General features: G+C 42.0%; 1 protein-coding gene across 2 annotated transcripts in view; it reads right to left on the reverse strand.

Annotated features, from left to right (window-relative positions):
- dscaml1 (Down syndrome cell adhesion molecule like 1) overlaps window positions 1-26,765 on the reverse strand; it is a 537,532-nt gene extending 510,767 nt beyond the window's left edge. For both annotated transcript variants that reach the window (XM_060846680.1, XM_060846681.1), the window contains exon 1: window positions 26,648-26,765. In XM_060846680.1, coding sequence (XP_060702663.1) covers window positions 26,648-26,750 — 103 coding nt within the window. In that variant the 5' untranslated portion in view covers window positions 26,751-26,765. The remainder of the gene's footprint in view (window positions 1-26,647) is intronic.
- Window positions 26,766-27,390: the final 625 nt, after the last annotated feature.

Consider the following 27,390-nt stretch of genomic DNA (forward strand, 5'->3'; position numbering starts at 1 on the left):
AACATTATTACTGTGATCCTTGACGGCATCTGACACTGATTTCCACATTTGTCACAAAACAAGCTGATGATCTGTCTCAGTAAATTCACATCAGACCACAGCAGCATAAAATAAACTGACACTTGAACTCATATTCTTTCTAATTTCATGGATCAATAAGAAATCCAGATTTATAAATATATATATCTATCCTTAGACTTTATCTTGTCCATTGCCCCAAGCATCATATACATTCTAATTTTCTGAACTGTTCAATATCTTTGACTTACAAAGAATAACATGAGAATAAATAAACAGAGGCCCTTTGTTGCAAAAATGAAAGAATAATTTTATGTGAAATCGTTGAGAGTTCCACAGCTGAAAGGACAGAGGAAACTCTCAACCAATATAAGAATTTAATCCTTAAAAAGTGAACATTTGAACTAGCACCTAGGAATCAATCCAGCTGAATGTGGAAAGCACAATTTCACACAGGTGACTGACAAAATAATGGTGAGGGTGATAGTGCTTATGTTGATATTTAAAGACCAAGCAGAGCAACTTCAGGCAGTTGTGCAGCTACACACCAAACCCCAATGTTAATTATTTCAGTTGTTTTGCCTTCAGCCTAGTGAAGCAGAATGCTGCTACCTGTTTCAGCTTTGAAGTTCATTGAACAGAGCAAGAAGTTCCTGTATTGTCTTCGTAGGTATGAATTAAACAAGCCATTAAAAATTTATTTCAGTTTTAGTGCCCTTTGTGCAAGAGCTAACTAACCACAGAGACAATTCAATGACCTACTGCAGCAAGTCATGGTCCAATACATTATTCAGACCTGGTGACAACATGAGCCAGTGGAGTCAGTAAACAAGCTGCAAACAGACCTCCTTCCAAAGTTCTTGATGTCAGACAGCGCAAAGTACTGAAAGTGACGTGTGGTTTACACCACAGAAAGTAACTGGCTGAAGGATAAATGAAAGACAGGTCAATATCCACCATGTGCACTTCACAGATACCTGGGAGATCACGAGCAGAAACATAGCAATTGGCATACCTTTTCCATATGTGTAGCACTTTTCAGAAACTGGTTTGAAAAGCACATCTGTCACTTGCAAAAGAACGCCCTGTCACATTCTTGTCTCCAATTGAAACTGTGTGGGTTCCACCTCCTGAGACTACACCACCAAATCTGGGCTAATACTCCACTGCAGTAGTTGTGGGCAGCACAGTGGCTCAGTGGTTAGCACTGCTGCCTCACAGCATCAGGGTCCCAGGTTTGTCTGTGTGGTGTTTGCACATTCTCCCCGTGTCTGCGTGGTTTCCTCCCACAGTCCAAAGAATGCATTTCAGGTGAATTGTCCATGCTAAATTGCCCATAGTGTTAGGTGCATTAGTCAGAGGGAAATGGGTCTGGGTGGGTTACTCTTCGGAGGGTCGGTGTGGAGTTGTTGGGCCGAAGGGCCTGTTTCCACATTGTAGGGAATCTAATCTAAGGGAGAGCTGGAGAATCAAAAGTGCTCTTTCAAGTCAGACGTTAAACTGCAACCTTACCCCAGCATTACTTGACTTCAAAGCTAAGCAGGAGTGTTCTCCCACATCTTACGACCCATATTTATCCAACAACTAAGAGCTTATCTAGTCATCATCGTGCTGTTTGAGGGACGCTCCAGTGTCGGGTTTCCTACATTGAAACACTTTACAAAATTATTTCATTATGTGCCCATTCTAAGGTCATGAAAGGTTTCGTATAAAAAAAACAAGTCACTTTTTTTCTCTTGGGGGTGACATTGCTGATTGGTAGCACTTGAAAAAAATGTAAAAGGGATAAGGTGGGAAAGACCAGGAAAATGTGATTCAGTGGGATTGTTCCAGTTGGTTAACAGGAACTGGGTCTTTTTTACATTAATCATTGATCAGTGACAGCAGGGGAGACCATTCTGCCTGAGCCAGCTAACTGCAAGAGTTACTCATCCCATTCCAATCCTTGTCCTTCCTCTGCAGTCCTGGAGTTCAAGTGCTGATCCAATTGTCCTCTGAAAGCCAGCATTGAATGTATTCCCACTACACCATGCATCCCAAATCATGGCCATTCACGGCATGGAAAGGCTTTTCCTCATGGCATTGATGGCTTTTTTTTTGCCAATTATCCCAAACTGTTAATAGCTTTGAGCTAAACAGCCTATAGTGACAAAGTTAAAAATCACACAACACTAGATTATAGTCCAACAGCTTTAATTGGAAGCACACTAGCTATTAGCACACTAGCACACTGTTGGACTATAACCTGGTGTTGTGTGAATTTTAACTTTGTACACCCCAGTCCAACACCGGCATCTCCAAATCATGACTATAGTGACAAAGCCAGAGATAGCAAATGAACTTGTAGCTTGCCAAAATCTTCTAAAGATTTCTGTTAAATGGGGAAATCAAGAGAAGCAAGAAACATAGTCACAGAGATGTACAGCACAGAAATAGACCGTTCAGTCCAATTCATCCATACCGACCAGATATCCCAAAATAATCTAATCCCATTTATCAGCAGTTGGCCCATATTCCTCAAAACTCTCCCTAAATGCCTTTTAAATATTGCAATTGTACCAGATCCACCACCTACTCTGACAGTTCATTCCATGCCTGCATTTCCTCTGTGTGGAAAATTTGCACTCTGGTCCATTTTAAATCTTGTCCCTCTCACTTTAAACCTATGCCCTCTGGTTTAGGACTCCCGTATCCTGGGGAAAAGATCTTGCCTATCCATGCCCCTCATGATTTTATAAACCTCTGTAAAGTCATCCTTCAGCCTCCAATATTCCAGCCTATTCAGCCTCTCCCTTTGGCTCAACATCAGGATAAGAAAGAAATATCCCTCGATAACATTTCTGATGAAGAGCTTATGCCTGAAACATCAACTCTCCTGCTCCTCCAATGCTGCCTGCCCGGCTGTGCTTTTCCAGCACCATACTTTTTGACTATGAAAGAAATATGTCTAGTTCTCTGACCCCAAAGAGAAATCGAATTAAAAAGCTCAGTAAGATACTGAGCTCTCTCAAAGTTCCTTGGCACTGTCAGTGACGCAAATTATCAAGATCCATAACTGTAACATCGAACAACAACCTGCGTTGGTAGCACATTTAACACAAAATAATCATGCCAAGGTGATTAACAGAAGGATTGTATGGGAAAAGATAACAGCAAGGTATGAAGAAAGATATTAGAACAGATGATCAAAAGCTTGCTCAAAGTTAAATTTTAAGGATCATCTCAAAGAAGGAAAGAGAGGTAGAAGTAGAGAGGCAGAGGCCTAAAGAGGTTCCTCCAGAGATTGGAGCCTGGGCAAGATCATCACTGGTGCAATGATTAAAAGTTAGGATGCTCTGGAGAGAATTAGTGGCGTGCAGATATCTCAGAGGGTCATGGGATTGACACTTAAAGATCAGGAGGGGTGAGGCCATAGAGAGATTGAAAAACCAACATTAATATTTTAAAATCAAGCAATTGCTTTACTAGGACAACCATGCATTCTGTGGAAATGTGTTTTATAACATAGGATTAGGCACTCAAAGCACAAGTTCCCTTTGAAAAACACCACAGATGCTACTATTGAGTTAACTATGGCAAACAGGATTAGCCTTGTACAGATATCAACAGTATCACAGTGATACTTCATTAATCATTGAGATTTTCAGCTGCAAAACAGCTAGTCATCTGACTGCATACATGTTTAATGCACCTTGTATAATGTATAATAAATGGAATAGCATGAATCTAGTCAGGAGAAGAGATTTTAGTTAAATAGATGATGGTAGCAGACCTGCTTGATTGGGAATGTGCATCCTGGAGTATTATTTTATCAGATACATTTGATCACATCTGTTGTTAAGCAGGGCCCTGGGTTCCAAAAACACTCCTGACCTTCACCGAGGTGTGCAAGGTCTTTCCATTGAAAGTAGAGCAGCGATGGCTTTAAGAGGAATTCTTTTCTTTGTACGTTGACAGCATCAGCAACATAGCAAAACATCCCATAATTTACAGGACAATTTATCAAAGAAAATTTGACATTGGGCCACAGAAAGAGATATTAGGGCAGATGGTCAAAAGCTTGGACAAAGAGATTGGATTGAAGCAACAACGAGTGTGCTGACACATTGCTATCCCTTTGGAACGTACTGCCGCACATAGATTTCGGAGGTCCACGAAGCAGCAGGAAAGAAATAGAGGGAACTTTGGATTTGTGGAGCAGTTTAAAGGAGAGAGAGAGAGAAGGGGTAAAGAGGCAGGGAGTAGGTGGGACTGTTGAGTAATCCATGAATTCATCAAACACCAGTGCGGGTTCCAGTGTTTCCTCCTGCTCTGAATTCATATGTTTGTAGTAAAGCACAGAGATTTAGGGAGGGAATTCCAGAAGTTAGGATCTTCACAAGCAATGATGGAGTGATGAAATTTGGGATTGTGCAAAACACCAGAAGTAGAAGGGAGCAGTAATCTTGGAGGATTGTGGAACTGGGGAAGGTTACATCGTTAGGGAGGTGTGAAACCATGGAAGGTTTTGAAAATATATAAGAATTTTAAATTTGAGGCATGTACAGAGCATGTGCAGCGGTAAACGACACTAATTTGGACCTAGACACTCGAATTTCAGATGAGCTGAAGTTTACAGAGTTTAGAAGGTAGGGAGGACAGACAGGAATAATCAGACTCATAAGTAACAATGTAAAGGCAAAGTTACCCAAGTCCTACCAGACCATAGGACTGTGCTGTCATTAGAGAGAGAGTCTGGTGGTCGTTTAAGCTGAGGATCACCATGCTTCAGAGAGTGGCTAATGTGTGGAATGAACTGGCAGTGGAAGTAGTGATGCAGGCACAGTTACAACATTTGGATAAGTACAGGAATAGAAAAGGTTTGGAGGGATATGGACCACACGCAGGCAGGTGGAACTAGTTTAGTTTGGGAACATGGTTGGCATGGACTGGTTGGACTGAAGGGCCTGACCCCAAGCTGTATGACTCTATGACTGTGATTATGACTGCTTCATTGCCTTTGAGGATGCCCTGAGGTTGTGAGTGATGGTGCATTAATGCTAGTCCTTCCGTTCTTTAAAACTCACATGAGACGTGCCATTATTTATGGACCTTTACCCTGACAACCCCAACCCTCTACCTTGGAACTGGTGAGTCGAGGTGAGATACAAAGCAATTGTACAAGGCAATCACAAAGCACACTACTTGCGTTGTGAAGGCAGCTTTCATTAAATACACCATCATTCTTTCTAAAATTATTTTTGTTTTTGTTGTGTAAGCGCTTACAGCAATATCCAAAACCAGTTATCTGCCAAGACTGGCTCTCACAGAAATGTTTTAAAAACACATCAAATCAAAAGATTAGAATCACTTTTAATATCTCACGACTTCACAAATGTAATTTGTAAGATAGGGAAACTAAGGCTTTTCAATCTAAAAACATTCATTTCATAATTGTTACTTCGTGCATCAGATAGCTGAAGGAATACTGGAAGGTCTTAACATATTTATGGATGTATGTCAGATAGGATGATGCACTGACAACCTGTCTTGCAATTTCATACTTCACACATAGTTAGGATTTTGCCCTGTACAAATATTTAAAAGATACAAAAATCAGAAGAATTTCACAGTTTTCAAATGACTGACTTTCAATGAAATGTTCAGACAGAAATGATCACTCCACACTGCTAAACTAAATGGTTTAACTCAAGCTCCTTGATGCAATAAGTTGGATGGGGAAAAGGGGGAAATAAAGATTATATAACATTCAAAATTATGATTAAAAAGGTAATTAGGAAGAAACTGTTTCAACAGGCAGGAACAGACAGAAATCAGAGGATTCTGATCAATGATAATGGCCAGAAAAACGCTGGGAGCTGAACCGCAGAATTGTTCCAGTGTAGGAGTCATCACTAATCCTTGTGGATCTCATTTGAGGTCACATTATTTACTTTCGATCCCAGCTGGAATGCAATTGAAGACTAGTTGATTGCAATGGGTGTGGGGCATATCAGACAATCTGAGTCCTGCCCCTGATGCCTCCAGAGGACAGGGTGAGGAGGACAGCAGCTCTGAACATTAAGCCTCTGCACAAGCCCAAGATTTGAATGTGATCTGAATGTGTGACTCTGAACACTTATTCCGGAAGCCACGTTGAGAAGATGACTCCGATCCTTAGCCAGATATTTGTGCACGTGTGAATGTGTCAAAAAATATTCCTGAAGTCAGCAAAGCTGGACCAATGCACCAATGCTGGCTCTCTGTAAGAACAACTCAACTAGTCCCACTCCTTCATCTTTTCCCTGTAACATTAGAATGTTTCACCCTTCACATTGTGGCATTCGAAAAAGGAGTTGGATAACAGTCAAAATTGCCTCTGCTACACATTTGAGCAGCTCATGCCAGATCCTAACCCGGCACTGAGTAAAAATGTTTTCCCTTGTCGTCATGTTAAGAAAAATATTTCAAACATCAGCAAGTTTTGAGGGTCTGGAACACACTACCTGAAAGAGCAGTGGAGGCAGATTCAACGACAAATTTCGAAAGGAAATTGGATAGGTACTTAGGAAACATTTGAAGGCCTTAGGGGAAAAGGCATGAGGTACAATGGGCCAAATGTCCTCATCTGTCCAAAGCTGTTTATGGTTGCCAATCCTTGCTGTATTTTTGAGTGGTCGTACTTCAAAGTGTTGTGTGCTGGGTAAGGGCAGTCAGTTATGATCAACTGCATGTGGACATAGGAAACCACACAGAGGCCCAAAGACCAGATATAAGACAAATGCATCAAGCTACAGTAAAATAGTACAGGACAGGTACTGAAAGGGTTGTTCTGCAGTTTGACACTGGGTCTATTTCCCAGTACCTTGTATATATTATTAAAGGATTAGTCTTCATCATTCCAGCTGTGCTCTGGCAATGGGCCAGCTCACCAATTGCTAATGCTGACTCTACATGATGAAAAATAAAAGACTTTTTCATTTCATAGATAATCCAGCTGGGGACTGCATGTAAATTGAGGGAAAGCTTTTATCCTAACTTCCAGTCTGTAATTCCAGAAATACGGACTGGGTCATAGCAGCAGCTTTGCAGAGCTAGGGAATATTTTTTCATGCACTCACGCGTGCACAAACATCTGGCTCAAAATCAGAGTCTTCATTTCACAGTGGCTTCAGGAATAAGTGCCCGGAGTCTCACATTCTAATCTCTGGTTTGTGCAGAGGCTTTCAGTTCAGCTCCTCCTCTGCAGACAGGGACATGGTCAAAATGTGTGGCACTGGAAAAGCACAGCAGGTCAGGCAGCATCTGAGGAGCTGGAGAATCGACATTTTGGCCACAAGCCTGAAATGTTGATTTTCCCGCTCCTCGGATGCTGCCTGACCTGCTGTGCTTTTCCAGCACCACACATTTCGACACTGATCTCCAGCATCTGCAGTCCTCACATTCTCTGAGACAGAAACAGGAGTAGGGTTCTGAGGAAGGGTCATTCAATCTGAAATTCTCTCCACAGATACTGCCAGACCTGTTGAGCCTTTCCAGCAATTTCTGTTTTTGTCAGGGGCAGGACTAAGCTTGACTAAATTGACCCATACCCTCTGCAAACAACGCTTCTCCAAATGGACTCCCACTTGGAACACACATAAATAAGATGATCTCAAGTGAGGTCCTCAAGGTTTAGATTAGATTAGATTCCCTACAGTGTGGAAACAGGCCCTTCGACCCGACAAGTCCACACTGACCCTCCGAAGAGTAACCCACCCCACCTCTGACTAATGCACCTAACACTATGGACAATTTAACATGGCCAATTCACCTGACCTGCACATCTTTGGATTGTGGGAGAAACCAGAAGCACTCGGAGAAAACCCATGCAGACACGGGGAGAATGTGCAAACTCCCCACAGACAGTTGCCTGAGGTGGCAATTGAACCTGGGTCCCTGGCACTGTGAGGCAGCAGTGCTAACCACTGAGCCACTGTGTCGCCCACTGTGCCATATAATGATGACTGTCCTTTTAAGTTAGTATATCTGGGGCTAGCAGCTGAAGGTGAAGAGGTCTTGAGACTTGCAGTAACTGGAGAATTAAGAAAATTAAAACTGCGTGGTAAAAAGAGAGCACTGCTGGGTTTACCATAATTAATTTGTGATGAAATGTCTGAGTCTGAAACAGGTTAATCACTCCCAGTCCCAAGAGGAAATTCCCAATTGTCTTGAACTCCTATCACAATATAGCAATTCTACAAAAAACCCTAGGCATTCAAACACATTTCTCTGTATGTATACTGAACTTGATGACATTATCTAAACTCAGTCGTGATAATGCTTTGTAATCTGAATATTAAAGGGTTATTGCTGTTATACTTTTCTGGTTTATAGGATTATTACATTTTGGGACTGTGTATTTAAACTTAGGACAAATGAAGGAGGTCATGTGACTTGAAACTGCATGCCTGAAAATTTGTTGGTTCAGGATCAAAAGAACACTTCGGTTGTTTTATGGAGAAGATGGAGCAAGGTGTTTACACTTGAAGCTGTTGGCAGCAGTTCCGAGTTCCCAACAGATAGGCTGTCAAATTCCCAAAGTCTTCCAAAGGTATTGAGGAAATCAAGTTGTGAACAGTCCATTCACTACTGAAGTGAAAGAAAGTTGGGGTCATGAACCACATTTAGGTTAGATTCCCTATAGTGTGGAAACAGGCCCTACGGCCCAACAAGTCCACACCGACCCTCCAAAGAGTAACCCACCCAAACCCATTTCCCTCTGACAAATGCATTTAACACTGTAGGCAATTTAGCACTTCCAATTCGCCTGACCTGCATATCTTTGGACTGTGGGAGGAAACCCACACAGACACAGAGAGAATGTGCAAACTCCACACAGACAGTCTACCCAAGGCTGGGATTGAACCTGGGACCCTGGTGCTGTGAGGCAGTAGTGCTAGCCACTGAGCCACCCCTACACAAATGTGAGTTTAATGTGCTTGATGGTGCCATGGGGCAGAGAACAGAGAAAGCCATTTTTGAGATCACAGGTTTCCTAACAGGTCCACAGCTACCACTGACAGACAGACAGACAGGTCCTGTGCAAAAAGAAAGGTGTTTTTCCTTTGATAGTTACCATAGCTGGATGCAGGAGGGGAAGTGTTCCTACTCAAAAGAGATGCATCCTACAGTTTCAAAGGATTGTTCTGACATGGCCATGAGGAAGAAGCATCACTGCAATGAGTTTTACAGCTGGTGATGGTTTAAGGAACTTAGCCAGGAGCTAATGCAATCATGCAACAGGCTTGAGGGCTGAATTGCCTGCACCTATCCATTTCTCAACACGTTGAACATTTGAACATTAATATCCCCACCAGTCAATTCGAAGCTTTGACATTTACATCTCAATCACGGAGTACGGGATTTGCTACACCAGAAAAAAATAATTTAAACTCAAATCGGAAGTTGTTCCGAAACCAAATCTCACTGAACCTTCACTTGTTTGCTCACAAATTTTGTGCTTGCTTCATGGATTCGGCTGAACTGATCCTGTGGAGAATCCTCCAAATGTTGGCCAGTTTGCAATCTCCGCTAATTCAAAGCAATCATGCTGAACTGCAATCTAGGTTTATTGCACACAAAATTAAAATTATTACTTTTCCCAAGGAGCTTTTATCAAATGGGAAAGGCAATTTGCTGTGGTCAACAATTTGTTAATAGCCAACAATTTCATTCTTCAAACAGCAGTACTGTCTCCTTCTCTCAGTGGCCCAGAGAGCAACTACTCAATGTGGTGTGGCATTGAAATCATGAAACCCAAGCTTTGATTTCCTGGTTCATGCCAAGTTAGCTGATATCAGCAGAGGTGCTACTTGGGGGTCCATACAGTCCTAGGGTCTAGCTGGAAAGCTGATGTTGGGGAGGCGTGGGATGGGGTAGGAGAATTGCATCAAATGTGGCCCATGGCATTCACAATGGGAGAGATACAGGGTTGGGGGTGAGGGGTGTGGTGGGGGTGGGGGAAAGCACTGCATTTGAAAGCACTGGCCAAATTAATGGAGGAGTTCCATTTAATTTACAGCACAGTCTAAGCTGGCAATTCATATGGAAGACAGGATTAAGTTGGGAAGATGAAGAATGGGGGATGTTGTATAATGCAATGGCTCTGAGAGGGTTAATATTGGAGATTTCATGAGACCGGAGTCTACATGTCACACAAACCACCTCCTGTTCAGTTAAGTAAATAAAAAAACTCAACAGTGCTTTGGAGAAAAACGTACAGCTGCTCATCCTCATAATTTAAAGGAAGGGAAACTAAGGACTAAAGTAGGGGGTGAAAGGATGAATGGACTCTGGTCAATCTTCACAAACAGAGAAGAAACAAAATGCCAAGAAATGAAGTGTTACAGGTCAAATCCAACTTCTGAGTTCAAGTCATAAAAACTCCAACCTCTTGTCAATCCAGCATACTTAGATAATCAGAAACATAATAACATTCAATACAAACCAGGTCTTGTGCTTGAGTGTACTCCTGCTCCCTGCTGGAAAATAAATGGCTATTATTTTAACCTCCTTCTATGTTGGGGAGAGTCACACACAGAGTGGGAATTAGTTGGTAAGCTGTCTTTGGATGTTTGACCATCTAAAGCAAAACTAGGAGCCATGTGCATACAAGATAACCACCAGCAGATGCAATATAGCTGAAGCATGGTTAGCAGGCAGTACTCAGGAGCACAACGAGTTGTTGAAGTGAATAGCATTGACATATTTGAGGAGAAACGAGACCAATCCATGTAGAAGAGAGGTATAGAGGTTTAAGCTAATAAGGTGAGAAAAACAAGAATGGGAGGAGTGAGAGGGTTAATATTGGAGATTGCATTAGGCTCCACCCAAGGTGATGATATCATACAGTCTGGGGTGGAGCTGAAGCTGTCTAGTTCAGGATCCCTTTGGAGACACGTGTCATCTCTGCCTACGTAAGACAAATTCCTCTTCTCATTAAGACTCAAGAGTGGTTTGCCTTCTACTGTTGCTAATTGGGTAGGCCCTTAGACTCAGCAATGAAAAGAAAGATTGGTGCAAGGATGCCCCACAAGCAAGCAGTAGGAGGAGCATTAACAGCAACGTAAACTATTTGGGCCGAATGTAAATTCTAAGTAACTGGGTGAAAGAATATTGAGCAGATATGGCTGAACTTCTGCTCCCTGTTACCGGAGGCTCTCTGTTAGCTAACGCACATCTCCAAGAAATATTCTGTGATTCAGAACAATAAGGAGAATCAATGCTGACTGAATACCCTCAAAAGGTCCTTCCTTTACCCTTCACAGGAATAAAACCGTTGCAGAAAGTTGTTTAAAGGGAAGCGACATTTGAACTACAACATGATATAAAACATTTTAAAAACAAGAGAAAGGGCACAAGGCTTAACAAGCACCTTTATTGGATTCATACTACTTACCAGCTTTCTTAGCATATCCCTCAATCCCTGCTCTCTCTGGAATGGATCTAATTAGCTCCTGAATCCATTGATCCTCTCTGTTTCAATAATCTTCCCCAGCAATGTCTTTCATATCCCCTCTGGGTGAAAAGGTTACATTTGACTTATCTTCAAATTGCTAATTTTCTTTTATCTCTCTTCTTCACAAAACCTCCGGCCTTGATGACAACTCACCTGCATTAACTGTGCCAATTCCCCTTGTAATCTTGAAATTAAAATTGGTTTGATGTCTTGTTCCAATGAAAATTAGCCTGGACTGCTCCTCATAATTTAAGGCTATCATCATCAATGTTCACTTCTAGATTTTGCTCAATAATATCCTATGAACTGGGTAATCAGAAATGCATCCAGTTAGCTCAGTTGGCTGGACAGGAGCTTTGTAATGCAGCCAAACACCAACAGGAATTGGTTCAGTTTCCACGTTGGCTGAGTTCACCATGAAGTGTCTGCCTTCTCAACCCGCCCTTTTCCTGAATCATGGTGACCCTCAAGGTTAAAGTGACGATCAGTCATCTCTCTCTAATGATATAGTACAGTGGTGATTTTTCACTTACATAACCAAACACATTGTGTAGCTTGAACAGGTTGATACAAAGTCAATTCTATATGTTGCCAATTAACAGAAAGAACTTACACATTTCATATCTTCAAAATGCTGTGCAGCCAATGAAATACTTATTTACCCATTCACTTAGGGATGTGAGTGTCATTGGCGTGGCCAGCATTCATTGCCCCTCCTTACCTGCCCCTTGAGAAGGAGGTTGTAAGCTGCCCCTTGAACTGTTATATTTAAAGAAAGTTTGCTCAAAGAAAAGTAATTATAAGCCACAAAACATTGTTGAAGATGCTGTTACCTAACATCACCCTAATCGCACACCCTGCTACGTGTTCTAGTCCACTTCTCTATTATTTATCTACATTTTCCACAATTGTATTTGGACACTAAATTCAAACATGGAAACGAGAAATACTTAACAATTACTTTGGGCCTCAGAAGTGATTTAATATTGTCATGTGTAACGAGATATATTGAAAAGTATTGTTTTGCGTGCTAACCAGACAAATTACACATTACATACCTGCCTGGATGCATGCAGCTGCAACAAAATTCAAGAAGCTTGACACCATCCAGGACAAAGCAACCCGCTTAACCAGCACTTCATCCACAAACATTCACTTCCTCCACCCTCTATGCTCAATAGATTAGACTTAGATTAGACTTACAGTGTGGAAACAGGCCCTTCGGCCCAACAAGTCCACACCGACCCGCCGAAGCGAAACCCACCCATACCCCTACATTTACCCCTTACCTAACACTACGGGCAATTTAGCATGGCCAATTCACCTGACCCGCACATCTTTGGACTGTGGGAGGAAACCGGAGCACCCGGAGGAAACCCACGCAGACACGGGGAGAACGTGCAAACTCCACACAGTCAGTCACCTGAGTCGGGAATTGAACCCGGGTCTCAGGTGCTGTGAGGCAGCAATGCTAACCACTGTGCCACCGTGCAGTGGTGTGAGCCATTTGCAAGATGCATTGCAGAAGTTTGCCAAGGTTCCAGAAAAATCATCATCCAAACCCATAGCCACTACTGTCTAGAAGGATGAGGGCAGCAGATATATTGGGACATCGCCACCTCCAAGCCACTCACCATCCTTATTTCAAAATACATCACTTTTCTTTCAATGTGGCTGGGTAGAAATCCCCAAACTCCCTCATTGATAGCATTGTGGGTAAGGGTATTAAGGAATATGGATAAATGGCAGGCAGTTGTGGTACAGATCAAACTCAGTCGAACTGAATAACAGAGCAGGTATAAAAGAAAGCCCTTTTCCAGGGTTCACTCTGTAAATCACTCAACAGTGCATTACATTGATGGTCTGGGAACCTTAACCAACTCATCAGTCCTCTAATGCAAGAGTTAATTCTCTCTTCCTTAGTGTCAAAACTTGGTGCTTAAAAACTTAATTTTTAAAAAACTCACAAGTACAATTTTAATGAATCTGTCTTATTTAATAAATAAAAGCTTATTAATTCCTCAATGCAATCACTTAGGCCAGGTATTTATGGGATGATGTTACAATGGGCTCTATACGATTGAACACATGAACGTCAACAATTTTTCTGAAATGTGTTTGATGGCTGGATATACAGAGGAACTTCAATTATCCGAATGTCGATTATCCGAATTTTGGATGATTCAAAGAAGATCTCAAGGTCCCACAAAGACATTAAGTCAAAGAGGTGAATATATTGGGATTACCTGTACTGAAGGACATGTGAAAACGCTGGCAAAAACAAAGAAACTCAAACGGCTCAAGCATCAGCGACTGGATATCTTTTAGGTAAAGGTTGTTACACAGCTCTTTGCAAAACCAAGTGTTTTACAGTACTGTATTCCCATCACTTTAATGGGCCATTCATGAAAAAATGGCCAAGAATGTAAACATGTGCTCAAGGCTCCTGTCTTTCTGTCACGAGACTGAGTTCCCAGAAAATGACAAATGCTCTTGCGATCTTGGAAGCTTTTCTAGGCCTTGTCTAATCCTGTCTCCACCACTCCTTGCCAAATGCTAACTACTGCTGCATTTTTAAAAAAGTTTTCCCATGTTATCATTGTTTTATTTTGTTCATCATCTGAAATCTGTGTCCTCTTGCGCTCAATACGTTAAAATTATCGATTTGAACAAATTCTCTGGTCGAGCCCAGTGTTAGATAAGCATGACTTCCCTTGTTTAGGTAAAATTGATTGTTTGAATAATCAATTATCTGAACAAAATAGTGCCTGCCCATCTCTTTCAGATAATCGAGGTTCCTCGGTATAGGCATTGAACCGTAATGAAACAGAAAGGAGGCACGCCCCCAAAGAGTCAATGCCGGCTCTTCGTAGAACAACACAGTCACTGCCATTCCCCTACCTCATTCGGATGTCTCAGCATCTCATACACAGTACATTACAATGTTAATGTGCCATAATGTCACATTGATGGTAATGATCCAATAATCAATTGGTCATCAGGGAGTGTTCAGTCCATGGGTTAGTTAATTTAAAACAGCGAAACAGATTATAAGTTATAAAGCAGGCACAATAACAACCAAATGATTCCTGTGTATGGAGTTTGTAACTCCATTACTGACTAACAGGCAGGCAGAGTCACAAGATTGTATACATACAGCAGATGGCATCCTTAAAGGCAAGATACAAATCGAACATGCAACAATGAAAACGTTCCTACTCCTTTTTTGACTGATTCTTGCAAAATTGTCTTTTATTCAATCATGGGATGAGGGCATCACTGGCTAGGCCAATCAGAATCCCTCGGTCCTCAGTTCAAAGGTCTCCAAAACTTCCACCACATTTTCGGGCATATTGAGATCAATGCCACAGGTGGCCCGTTAACAATTGTACATTATGCCAGGATCTTCCAGATTTTTGAAAGGTTGCATACCTTGAAAAAATTGACACAAGTGAAATGCATCTGGGCAGCCTGCTCGTGTTTTACAAATTAAACGTTAAATTTAATCTGGTAAATATGTCAAGGAAAACAGAAAATAAATGTTATTCTGGTGCATTGTTCGTGAAGGTGGTTGGAGAAACTATTGCTCAGCTTGTGAATAGCCCATCTCTTGATGTCCCATTCAGTTCTCCAAATGAGATGGTGATTGGGTTAGCAGACCCCAGATTCCTATTGATAAAGCCTATCCTTAATTCAAAGTTGCTTGGATCATATCATTAGATTATTTAAAACTTCGTAAAACACTTCCCCGTTCACCTTGCTCTTTTGTTTACATAGCTTAACATTAATAACACAGACAAAATAACAGAGTTAAAGAGAAGATTGTTTTGTTTGGGAATCTATAAGAGGGAGTGCCCCACTATGACCCAAGGTTTAATCTGCTTTGGATTCTCATTGCTCACATTCCATCATTCTCGCTCCTTTTGACACATCTCCCAGACAGTTTGTATCAGAGCTGTCAACATCAGGAGAATGGGATGAAATGAAAAGAAGAGGTCACAAGCCCAGTTAAATGTGAAGCTGTGTTTATTTTTTGAGAGTCAGTGACATCAATTTAAGTTAAATATTTCAACCAAAATTTGAAGGATCCTCTTTTCAAATGAGAAAAGCTTGACAAATGTGTATGATCTACAATAATAATAAAGGGACATCTCAAATTCAACACTTGTTATCAGAGAGAGAACTCATACTGGAGTTTCTTAGGCCCTCTAGAATCCTTGTCCTAAACCTTTAAAAGCCTCTATCTCTCCCCCTTCAAGGTGATGTCCTAGGGGTATTATTGTTGGACTGTTATTCCACAAACACAGATAACGTTCTGGGGACACAGGCTTGAATCCCATCTTGGCAGATGGTGGAATTTGAATTTAATAAAAATCTGGAATTAAGATTCTAATGATGACCATGAATCCATTGTCAATTGTTGGAAAACACACCTGGTTCACTAATGCCCTCCTTACCTGTTCTGGACAACATGTGACTCCAGACCCACAGCAATGTGGTTGACTCTTAACTGCCCTCTGGGATGGACAATAAATACTGGCCTAGCCAGCAACATCCTCGTCCCGAGAATTAATTTTAAAAAAAGATGCTCGTTAAATGTTATTTGTTTGACCAAAGTTTTGGTATCCTGTTGTAACAGCCTCTGACAGAGATGAAGCGTAAACTCTGAGACTGACGCACCAATGCAGTACCAATGTTGAGAGACTGCAACAATGTCAAAGGTACCATTTCTTAAACTGTGCAGAGATTGATAAATCCTGGATCTCGCAAAAAATTAAGGGATATGGGAAAGAGTGCGGGAAAGTGGATTTGAAATGCCCATCAGCTATGATTAAATGGTTGATTGGCCTTATTTCCACTCCTATGTCTTATGATATTAAATGAGACTAGATTAGGTTAGGATATCTATTCGGCATGGATAAGATGGACCAAAGGGTCTGTTTCTGTACTATACATTTCTGTGACTCTATCACTCTAAGTAGTTTATTACATAATAGTAAGCTGACAGGTCAGAATAGCTCAAGACAGGTTAATTATACCGCACTTAGTAAGAGACATTGGAATCACCTAAGAGATACCGGACTAACCGATGTTACATGGCTGTTAACAGTAGAGATAAGATTAACAAACAAGAACAGCTACAACAGGCAACTAGAATTGATTGTCTCCTTCCAGTCATTTATCTCTTATTGGGTGGAGACTGTACAAAAGTCGCCGAGTTAATTCTTTCAGGCCAACTGAAAGATGCCATGACATCTAGAACTCCTTCCCTAAAGTCATTGTGGATCTACCTACAGCACATGGACTGCAGCAACTCATGTAGACAGCTCAACATCACCTGCTCAAGAGCACCTAGGGGCAGCCGCCAGCCAGCGATGTCCACATCTCCCCAAGTTAATTTAAAACTCCATTGTTTTGGAGAAGACCAAGTGAACTCTGGTTGCAAAAGGTAAAAAAAAGTTACAAGGAGAAATCTTTTATGAACTGACTCTTTTCACAGACTCGAGAAAACCGATTCTGCACAGAAGGAGGCCATTTGGCCTGCCATGTCTATGCTGACTCTCAGAGAGAGCAATTCACTGAGTGTCAAACCCCTTCGTTGCTCCCCCCAGGTGTTGCAAATTTCCCTTTTTCAGGAAGTGATAACTGATGGCCTCTGGATTACTAGTCTAATAACATTATCACGAAACAATTTGCCTCCCCTTCAATAAAGCATGCTTGGAAAAGAAGCTGCAAAAGGCATTTGGCACTTAATTTTGAAATTGTGAAAGAAAGGATACCAAAAAATAATGCACATAGTGCTGCAGGATGCCATGGGTTAAAGAAAGAGTCAAAAGAAACAGAATTGCATGCTCCCAAGGTCTCAGTGTCAACATTACAAGTCGTAACATGCCTTTCATTAATGATTGCATTCTGGGGACTCAGAGGCACCTTTCTTCCAAGTTCACAGGTAATTAATTAAACAATAATGGACACACATGCCTACTGTCTTGCCAAGCTAAGAATAGGCTACAACTGATAGACTTCACCTTTGATCTTTATCATTAATCATCCTGTCTTAACTCGAACTGCAGATTCATAAGTACACAGATCATTGTTGTGATTACAGAATGTTGTAATGTTCCTCCCCGTATCTTCGCTCAAGAGAGTTTGAATGTCGAGGGGACAATCTCCCTCTCCTGTGGGAGAAACCTGTAGCAAAATATATTCTGAGTCATAGAAATCGAGCATGGAAACAGACCCCTTGGTCCGACTCGTCCATACCAACCAGATATCCCAACCCAATCTAGTCCCACCTGCCAGCACCTGGCCAATATCCTTCCAAACCCTTCCTATTCATATACCCATCCAAATGCCTTTTAATTGTTGCAATTGTACCAGCCTCCACCACTCCCTTTGGCAGCTCATTCCACATACGCACCACACTCTGTGTGAAAACGTTTCCCCTCTGGTCTCTTTTATCTTTCCCCTCTCACACTAAACCTATGCCCTCTAGTTCTCAACTCCACCACCCTAGGAAAGAGACTTTGTCTATTTATCCAATCCATGCCCCTCATGATTTTATAAATCTCTATAAGGTCACTCCTCAGCCTCTGATTCTCCAGGGAAAACAACCCCAGTCTGTTCAACCTCTTCCTGTAGCTCAAATCCTCCAACCCTGGCAACATCCTGGTAAATCTCTTCTGAACCCTTTCAAGTTTCACAACATCCTTCCTGTAGCAGGGAGATCAGAATTGCACACAGTATTCCAAAAGTGGTCGAACTAATGTCCTTACGTTGCAACATGACCTCCCAACTCCTATACTCAGTGCTGTGATCAATTAAGGAAAGCATACCAAGCACCACCTTCACTATCCTATCTACCTGCGACTCCACTTTTAAGGAGCTATGAACCTGCACTCCAAGGTCTCTGTGTTCAGCAACATTCCCTTGGACCTTACCATAAAGTGTATAAGTCCTGCTAAGATTTGCTTTCCCAAAATACAGCACCTCACATTTATCTAAATTAAACTCCATCTGTCACTTCTCAGCCCATTGGCCCATCTGGTCAAGATCTCGATGTAATCTGAGGTAATCTTCTTTGCTATCCACTGCACCTCCAATTTTGGTGTCATCTGCAAATTTACTAAGTATACCTCTTATACTCACATCAAATCATTTATATAAATGACGAAAAGTAGTGGGCCAGGATTGGTGGCCTGGTTTCTCTCCTATCATGAAGCAATTTTATAGAGGTGTGGCACTGCAGCCAATGACATGCGATAGTAACCAGCCCATGCCAGTTTGTGGCATTGCCAGGATTTTATTGCCAGCTCCACTCCCAAGGCCAGACTCTAGAGGATGGTAGTTGGCCAACACTGAGCAGCAGGCCAGGGAGACAGTGAGATCTCTGACAAAGGTCTGGACCCCATCTCCAAGAGGGTTCTATGCAGGTCATTCCATGGGAGGCCTTTTCCTCTGCAATTTAAGTCAAACCTGTTTTACATTTGTCGAGGTTGCCTCCATCTTATAGCAACACACCCCTATCCCTCACAAGATTATCCGGTTATCCACATCCTGTGTCGACAGTGCCCACCTCCCCCCAGTCAATGTGATGGCTACCCAGAACCTCGGGCATTCCAATGGGCTCCCTCACCCACACAGCCTGCCCACCATGCTGGGCCAGACTAGGCCAAAGAGGCAAAGATATTGTCCAGCTGGACTAATTTGTCCAAGATTCTGATCCTTCTCCCAAGGACCAATTGCTGAAGCCAATGTGAAACTGTTCCCAGTGCCATGGGAAACAATACTGAAAGTGGACAGATCTAAGATAATGGGCAGAGGAATCAGTGGTATCTTAATGAAAAACCCAGCTGGGCACCATGGGGTCTTGATATGAGACACCCTGTCCAATAGCAGAGGTAGCAGCTCTAGTTGCAACATTTGGAATGGAATTTGGTTAAATACGCAAAGGAACGACAGTTTGTACTGCTACACAGAAGGGGAGGCTGATTGACTGGACAGCTGTTTGCAAGATCCACCCCAGCTCCTGAAGGGCCGAATGGACTCTTCAGCCCAGTATTTTTCCTGGATTCAGTGATGTCGGAGTCATGACAAGCTGGCGTTAATGTGCTCAAAGGATACTGTCTAGCCAGTCAAATGTAATTTTGTGAGGAGACAGAATCTAAAATCCCAGGTGTGTGACTGGAGCTGTATTTATAGCAGAGAACTAAAATTAACCTTTCACCCAGTATCAGGTCCTACTGTGATATTTCCTCTTTCAGTCAGGAACACAGTAATGCTCCAAGCCATTGACACGTTCTTCTTGTCACCAGCATTGCTGCGTATACACTGAAAGGAATTGTTTTTTCTTAAAAACAGGACTGGCATTCAGTACTTGCCTTCCCCTTTCTATGTGACTTTTACTTTTATTGATTAATTTGTGATATGTCAGGCCTTGAGTTCACACGGACTGTGGTTGAATACAGTTTTGTTGCCTCTGGTGCTCCATCGTGCCGTATGGATGCTCATTCTTGAGTTGCTGGATGTTTGAAATCCATCCCGCTTAGCATAGTGGTGATTCCACGTGATGTGATGGAGAGATCGCTGATCTCCATAGGATTGTGCAATGGTCACTCTGACCAATACTGCCAAGATCAGTTGCATCTACTACTGGTAGATTGGAGAGGGCAGTGTCAAATATGTTAGTTCCCTTAGCACATGAAGCAAGACAAGAGCAAATCTCAGGCAAGATGGACAGTCCTTCAATGGTAACCTCAGTCAGTGGGGGAATTGAACCCATGCTGTTGGCATCACTCTGAATTATAAACCAACTGAGCTAACCAATCCCAACCTAACCACTGGGTGTATGAGACTATCAGTGCCATTCACAGCATCACAAACCTTTCTCCTATGTTTTATTCACCTTGCCCTTTCCCTTGCTTAAAATCTGTTAGATCTCTTGAACCTTTCCCAGTTCTGACGGACTGTCATTTACCTTAAACAGTAATTCACGTTCTCGGTCTCTCTGTCTCTCCCTCGCTGCTGATACTGCCAGACCTGCTGAGCATTTCCAGTATTATATTTTCAGTTCAGATTTCCAGCATCCACAGCCTTTACTTTCTGCAACAGGAGGAAATTAGGGAGAAAACAGATTGGCTGTCGATGCGTTTGGGCTCATTTTGCTTCAATGCGTTTATCTCGCCCTCAGTCAGCGGCCATGTGGAATCCTCCTGCCCTGTGGACTTCTTCCAACCCCCTGGCACTTTATTTAAATTTCCTGCATTTTACATTCCCTCATTACCCCAGTGAAAGAAAACCTTGCTGCATTATTCCATTTCCGCCAGCTGACAAGCGTGGAAACCTATATCCACTTAATGCTGAAATAACCTTTATTCACACAACTCAATCTCAGTATCAATGGAAAGCCCTTTGCCAATGATAATACCAAGTGATGGAAACAAGATAGGTCACAGCCTCAATGAAATGTATTGTTTGCTTTCAAAGCATAAGGCATGTACAGACAAGATAGTGAAATCTTTTATAAGCAATGTAAGTGAGACTCATTCCAAACAAGTGCCACTTAACACATCAACTGTATATGTTGTAAGTCTGTATGAATATGAAAAGATCCTATAATAATCATAACGTTTAAACCTTTTGTTGTACAACATTGACTTTAATGAGCCCCAAATGCTTTAGATATACCCTACGATAGATCAGATTACTTACAGTGTGGAAACAGGCTCTTCGGCCCAACAAGTCCACACCAATCCGCCGAAGCACCACCCAACCATTCCCCTATACCTAACACTACGGGCAAATTAGCATGGCCAATTCACCTAACCCGCACATCCTTAGATTGTGGGAGGAAACCGGAGCACCCAGAGGAAACACAGGGAGAATGTGCAAACTCCACACACTCAGTCGCCTGAGGCAGGAATTGAACCCAGGTCTCTGGTGCTGTAAGGCAGCAGTGCTAACTGCTGTGCCACCGTGCTGCCCACAATATATCCTACGTTCTCTCCTCAACTTAAACTCCAAGTCTTTTCCCACTATCACCAGAAATCTCTTCAGAGGTCGGATGTAGAATCAATTGATGGACATATTAAGAGGCGGTTAGCTTTAAATATCAAACAGGAATAAAATAAAAGTGAATGAATAACGATTGAAAAAGGCAAGTGCAGCCTGAGGGTCCAAAGGATAGGAATGCTGTAGAAAACATCTCAATCGGACCAAGAAGTGACAATTAATTTCTGCAAACATAAAGTCATCCAGGCTGCGTTAAAAGCAGTTCAGAGAAGGTTTACTAGACTAAAACCTGAGAAGAGAGGCGTGCCTTATGAGGAAAGGTTAAAAGAGCGAGAATTGTATCCATTGGAGTTTAGAAAAATAAGAGGCAACTTGGTTAAATCATATAAACTTGTGATGGGTCTTGACAGGATAGATGGGATGTTTCCACTTGTGGGACAATTTAGAACTACAAGTTATTATTTAAAAATCAGGGGTGGCCCATTTAAACAAATGAAGCAAGTTTTTTCTTCTCTGAAAGGCTCATGAATCTTTGGAATTCTAATCCAACTACTTTTCCAAGAAGAGTCCTTCAATATTTTAAGGCAGAGGCAGATAGATTTTTGTTAAGCAAAGGAATGAGAGGTTATCAGGAGTAAGTGGGAATATAGATTTCCAGTTCCAATCAGAGCAGCCATGATCTTACTGAATGGCAAAGCAGACTCAAGGGGCTGAATGGCCTCCTGCTGCTTCTAGTTTGTATGTATGCACATTTCTACAAGTCCTCATGTACCTCAAGCCAAAAAGATTTGTATGTCATAAAAATAAATAACAACAAAATCTGCTCCTAAAAGGTACTTATCCCCATTCCTGGTTAGATCCCATTCAGATGTAATTAACCACCAGACTTTTAACCATTGGGTTTTCCAAGGCAATCTCTTCATTAGCAACAGGATATTTCACAAAACAGAATGAAAATGCAATGATACTGACTCCAACAAGCACTGGATAAATGAATAATCCATGAATAGACAAGAAGATGTATGGGCACAAGTAAGCCCATCATGTCTGTTCCCCGATTCAATGAGATCATGGCTGATTTGAAAATCCTCAACTCCACTTTCCTGCCATCTCCCTATAACCTTTGATTCCCTCACTCTTTAATAGCTATCGGTCTCAGCCTAATATTGTGAGTGTCCCAGCCTTGGCTGCCATCTATGGTAAGGAATTCTACAGATTCACAACCCTCTGAGAGAGGAAATTCCTTCTTATCTCTGTTGTAACTGAGTGACACCTCATTCTGAGATGATGTCCTCTGGTCCTTGTCTCACCAACAAGGGGAAACAATTAGTCTGCATCCAGCTTAGGTAATCCCAGCATACCCAGGATCAACTAAATGAACCTTCTATATACTGCCTCCAATGCTAGCCTATCTTTCTTAAGAGCCTAAACTGTTCACATTATTCCATCTGTGGTCTGACCAGTGCCTTATACAGTTTTAGCAAGATTTCTCTGTTATTATTTGAGACAAATAGATTTAAATTGTTCATTTACCTTTCTCTGCATCTCCCAACAGTGTCTTGCTGTTTAATTGAATTGAACAATCTACTCAGCACAAATCTCAGCACCCACAATTATGTCTATCCCCAAATTTCCCCTCTCACTCAGTCATTTTAGAGGATTTTGCTGGCTCTCAAAACTTCCTGTTCTCTATCTCAATGTCAAATCGTATCCAAAGAGAACAAGCAGTTTTTCTCAATGCATTGTTCTACTGGCAACTTGTGACCAACCTGTGTTCCAATTTCATCCTAGAGCACAGCTTGAAAACCAACACCGTCACCTCCATTCTCTCCCACCCACCCTACACACATCCATCCTCCAAACTCTCTCTTCCTCTCACCTCTTGTACATTCCAATCTTTCCAATGTCCTCTGAAAACAACTTCAGCTGTTTCGTGCCTGTGCTGGTGAATGCCTCGCTAAACTTTGCTGTCACCTTCCCATCTTTCTTTAAGACCATTCTCAAAACCCAACCTCCTCGGCCAACGTTTGCATCACCCACACCCTCCCCAATGACTCCTTTGTGTTGAGCATCCCCTCTATTTCTACTTCTACTTTTGAGAGCTTACTCAACTTCAAAAGATGTTATTTCTTTGCTTTTATGCATTCCAGGGATGTGGGTGTCACTGGAATTTATTGCACGACTCACATTACCAATATGTAAATGAGAGACTTGCTCGTGCACCAAGCCAGTTGAGAAGGCAGCTATCACATGTACCACTGCAGTCACATTATAGGCCACACCAGGTAAGATTAGATTACTTACAGTGTGGAAACAGGCCCTTCAGCCCAACAAGTCCACACCGACCCACAACCCACCCATACATTTACCCCTTACCTAACACTATGGGCAATTTAGCATGGCCAATTCACCTGACCCGCACATCTTTGTGACTGTGGGAGGAAACCGAAGCAAACCCGCACAGACACAGGGAAAACGTGCAAACTCCACACAGTCAGTTGCCTGAGTCGGGAATTGAACCTGGGTCTCAGGCGCTGTGAGGCAGCAGTGCTAACCACTGTGCCACCGTGCCGCCCACTAAGGTTGGCAGTTGCCTGGAATGAAAAGCTTAACATATGGGGAATGCTTAAGGACTCCGGGTCTATATTCGATGGAGTTTGGAGGGATGGTTGGGGGAATTTAATTGAAACATACAGAATACTGAATGGCCTGGAGAGATTGGATGTTGAAAAGATGTTTCCATTGGTAGGAGAAACTAGGACCTGAAGGCACAGCCTTAGAGTTAAGAGAAGACCTTGCAAGAACAGAAATAAGGAGAAATGTTTTCAGCCAGAGTGGCTAATCTATGGAATTCTCTGCCACAGGTCAATAAGCATATGAAATAGATAGGTAGGTTCTTGATTGTCAAGAGGATCAAGGGTTACGGGGAGAAAGAGGGAGAATGGGATTGAGAAACTTATCAGGGAGGAGAAAGTGAGGTCTGCAGATGCTGGAGTATCAGAGCTGAAAATGTGTTGCTGGAAAAGCGCAGCAGGTCAGGCAGCATCCAAGGAACAGGAAATGTCGAACTTCCTGTTCCTTGGATGCTGCCTGACCTGCTGCGCTTTTCCAGCAACAGATTTTCAGCTGAGAAACTTATCAGCCATGATTGAATTGACTTGATGGGCTGAATGGCCTAATTTCTGCTCCTATGTCTTATGGTCATATGGCCTTATTTCCTTCCCTGAAGGACGTAATGAGAGCAAGGAGACAGATCATGAAGGATATGCGTTTGGCAGGCAGATACTGATAATAACTCTCATCAACAAGCAGCTCATACAAGCTCTCTCATGCTGCGCCTGTTCAGCATTATTTGACCTAGTTTTAGCAGAAGCAAATGTAAAAATTCTTCCAATGTGCACTACAAATTAGTGACTAACTCCCATTGCCAAACCATGCTTTCCACTTAAATAAGCACCGCTGCAGAAGACTCTGAACAAATACTCACAAAGCTTTGTACACCAAGGATGAAAAAATAAAAGCCAGAGGTTTCTTCAGGGTTTCAACATGATATTGGTCTTAGGCCAACAATATTACAGTTAAATTATTGACTGTTAAAGCTTGACAATGCTTTCGGAAATGACCAATAATCTTCTGCACCTCTGACTTCAAAGTTGTCTTTGTCTCCTGATCTATCGGCGTCAAAGAGAAAAAGCCAACTCAAATGTTCCTGGGTCATGCTGCTCTTAGTTCTCCTCAGCAGTTTGATTTTGTTTCCACCTCGCCCTTTGGCATCAATCACAAACATTTTTGGAAAAAGTGTCAAGGAGTGAGTGTATATGTGCATGCATTAGTATATATGCGCAGGTGTGCATATGAGATTGTGCATATATGTACATACGTACATATGTGCGTTCACATTTGTATGTATGCATGTGTGCATATTTGTATATGCATGCATACATTTTTGTATATGCCTGCATTTGTTTGTGTGTGCTTATGTGCAACTGTATATGCAAGCATGAGCGTGTGTTCATATGCATCTGTGCAAACGCATATGTATATAAAGTAGTTTACTCATGCATTCAGATTTCTATAGCAACATGCTCTTTTACCTGCATGTTATCGTATGGAGCTATTGTTAGTGATGGTTAAGCACGTGGTGACCAGCAATCTTCTTACCACCTGCCTTTGGCACATGTTGGAAGGATTTGCAGGTTAATACTCAACTTGTTTTCACTGCGTTATGAATGCACTTCCAATGCCCTGATATGAACCCACTGCTCCTGGCTCTGAAGCAGGGATTGACAGACTACCACATCACTATAAGACCTCTGCTGGAAGTTAAGACAGTATGAAGGAACTCGCATCATTTCAAAATACATGGGTAATGATACCCCTCAGAACCTATGCAAAATATGAATTAATAACAATCTTTAAAAACTGAGTGCAAGGAGAAATAAACAATTTCTATGTTTATCAGAGAAGTGGGCCTCATTGGCCCGGCCTACACACACATTTGTTCGACCTGAACCCAACCAGCAAAAATTAGCATCATCTCTCATCCTCTGTCCACATACTTTGCTACACATTAACACTCAATCAGCTGCTATGCACATTGTGTGACCTTTTATTACAACAATCTGCCAGTGTAAAAGGTCATGTACTTGTGTAGGTATCTTGCCTTGCTGCACATAGCTTTGCACGTGACCTTAACATCCTCAAAAGCAAACCATTAAGCAGCTCAGTTCAGCTACGGAATTGACAACTTGACAACCACCAACCGTGAGGATTCCAAATTCTGTTCAGAACAACACACACTATGGACGCAGCAGTCATTTAGTGCTGCAGATTGCAAACCCAGCAGTTTCTCAGTCCTATCTCAGGCTGGTGCACCAAGACAGATCATCTGCTCAATTCACAAGACAAAACCAGTTGACACATTCAACAAAGGCAACAGTCTCTGGGTAAAGCCCATAAACAGCTAAGAACAGTGAAATATTTTATCAGCAGTCATTTTGAGGATTGCATTTCTTTTTGGAAAGCAGTCAGAGTGAGACAATCGAATACTGCATTGCAATTTCACAAGGTTTGGACAGGAGACACAAAACAAGGGAAATGCAAGGAGCCTCATCTTAGATTTGCATTTTCTGGTCCTACCTGGGATGATTGAGACTGTATCTTTTTCCCAAGACACAACGCTAACATACTCCTGCACCGAAGGAGGAATGAGGCACTTGAAGACAGCCACGCTTCCACGCATTGACCTTTGATCCTCCACCCTTACGGTGTAGGGTTCCCTGAAAACTAGGAAAACACAAAGCATGTAAATATGGTGAATGAAACTGTTTGAATGCGAAAGCACCATGTTCACAAACTGTTCTGGACAGTCAATCAGCCACTCTGGGACCTGATTAGAACCATTTAACTATCTTCCTCAAGCTGAAGATGGTTCCTGATCTGGTGAGACCCTGAAACATAAGAACACAAGATTTGAAAAGGAGAAAATGAGCATTCACATAGTACCTTTCACAACCTCGAGACATCTCAAAGCAGTACATATATACTGGATTACTTTTCAAACGTAATACTCCCTAACAGGACATAAGAAATACAGCAGCCATCTTGCGCACAGCAAGCTTCCACAATGTGATAATGACCACATAATCTGTGTGGAATGACAGTGATTGTGGAATAAATGGTGACTCGGTCAAAGGAGACCTTTCACCTTCTTATTTTCAAAAATGAATATCTTACAGGTCTTTCCCCCAGGGTACTTGAGTCCAAAACTAGAAGACATAGATTTAAGGTATGATGGGAAAGATTTAAAAAGGGACCTGCTGGGCAGCTTTTTCACATGGAGAGTGGTGTGTCTATGGAACAAACTGCCAGAGCAAGTGTTA

The sequence above is a fragment of the Hemiscyllium ocellatum genome, chromosome 29, assembly GCF_020745735.1.
Source record: "Hemiscyllium ocellatum isolate sHemOce1 chromosome 29, sHemOce1.pat.X.cur, whole genome shotgun sequence".
In the NCBI taxonomy this organism is placed as follows: domain Eukaryota; kingdom Metazoa; phylum Chordata; class Chondrichthyes; order Orectolobiformes; family Hemiscylliidae; genus Hemiscyllium; species Hemiscyllium ocellatum.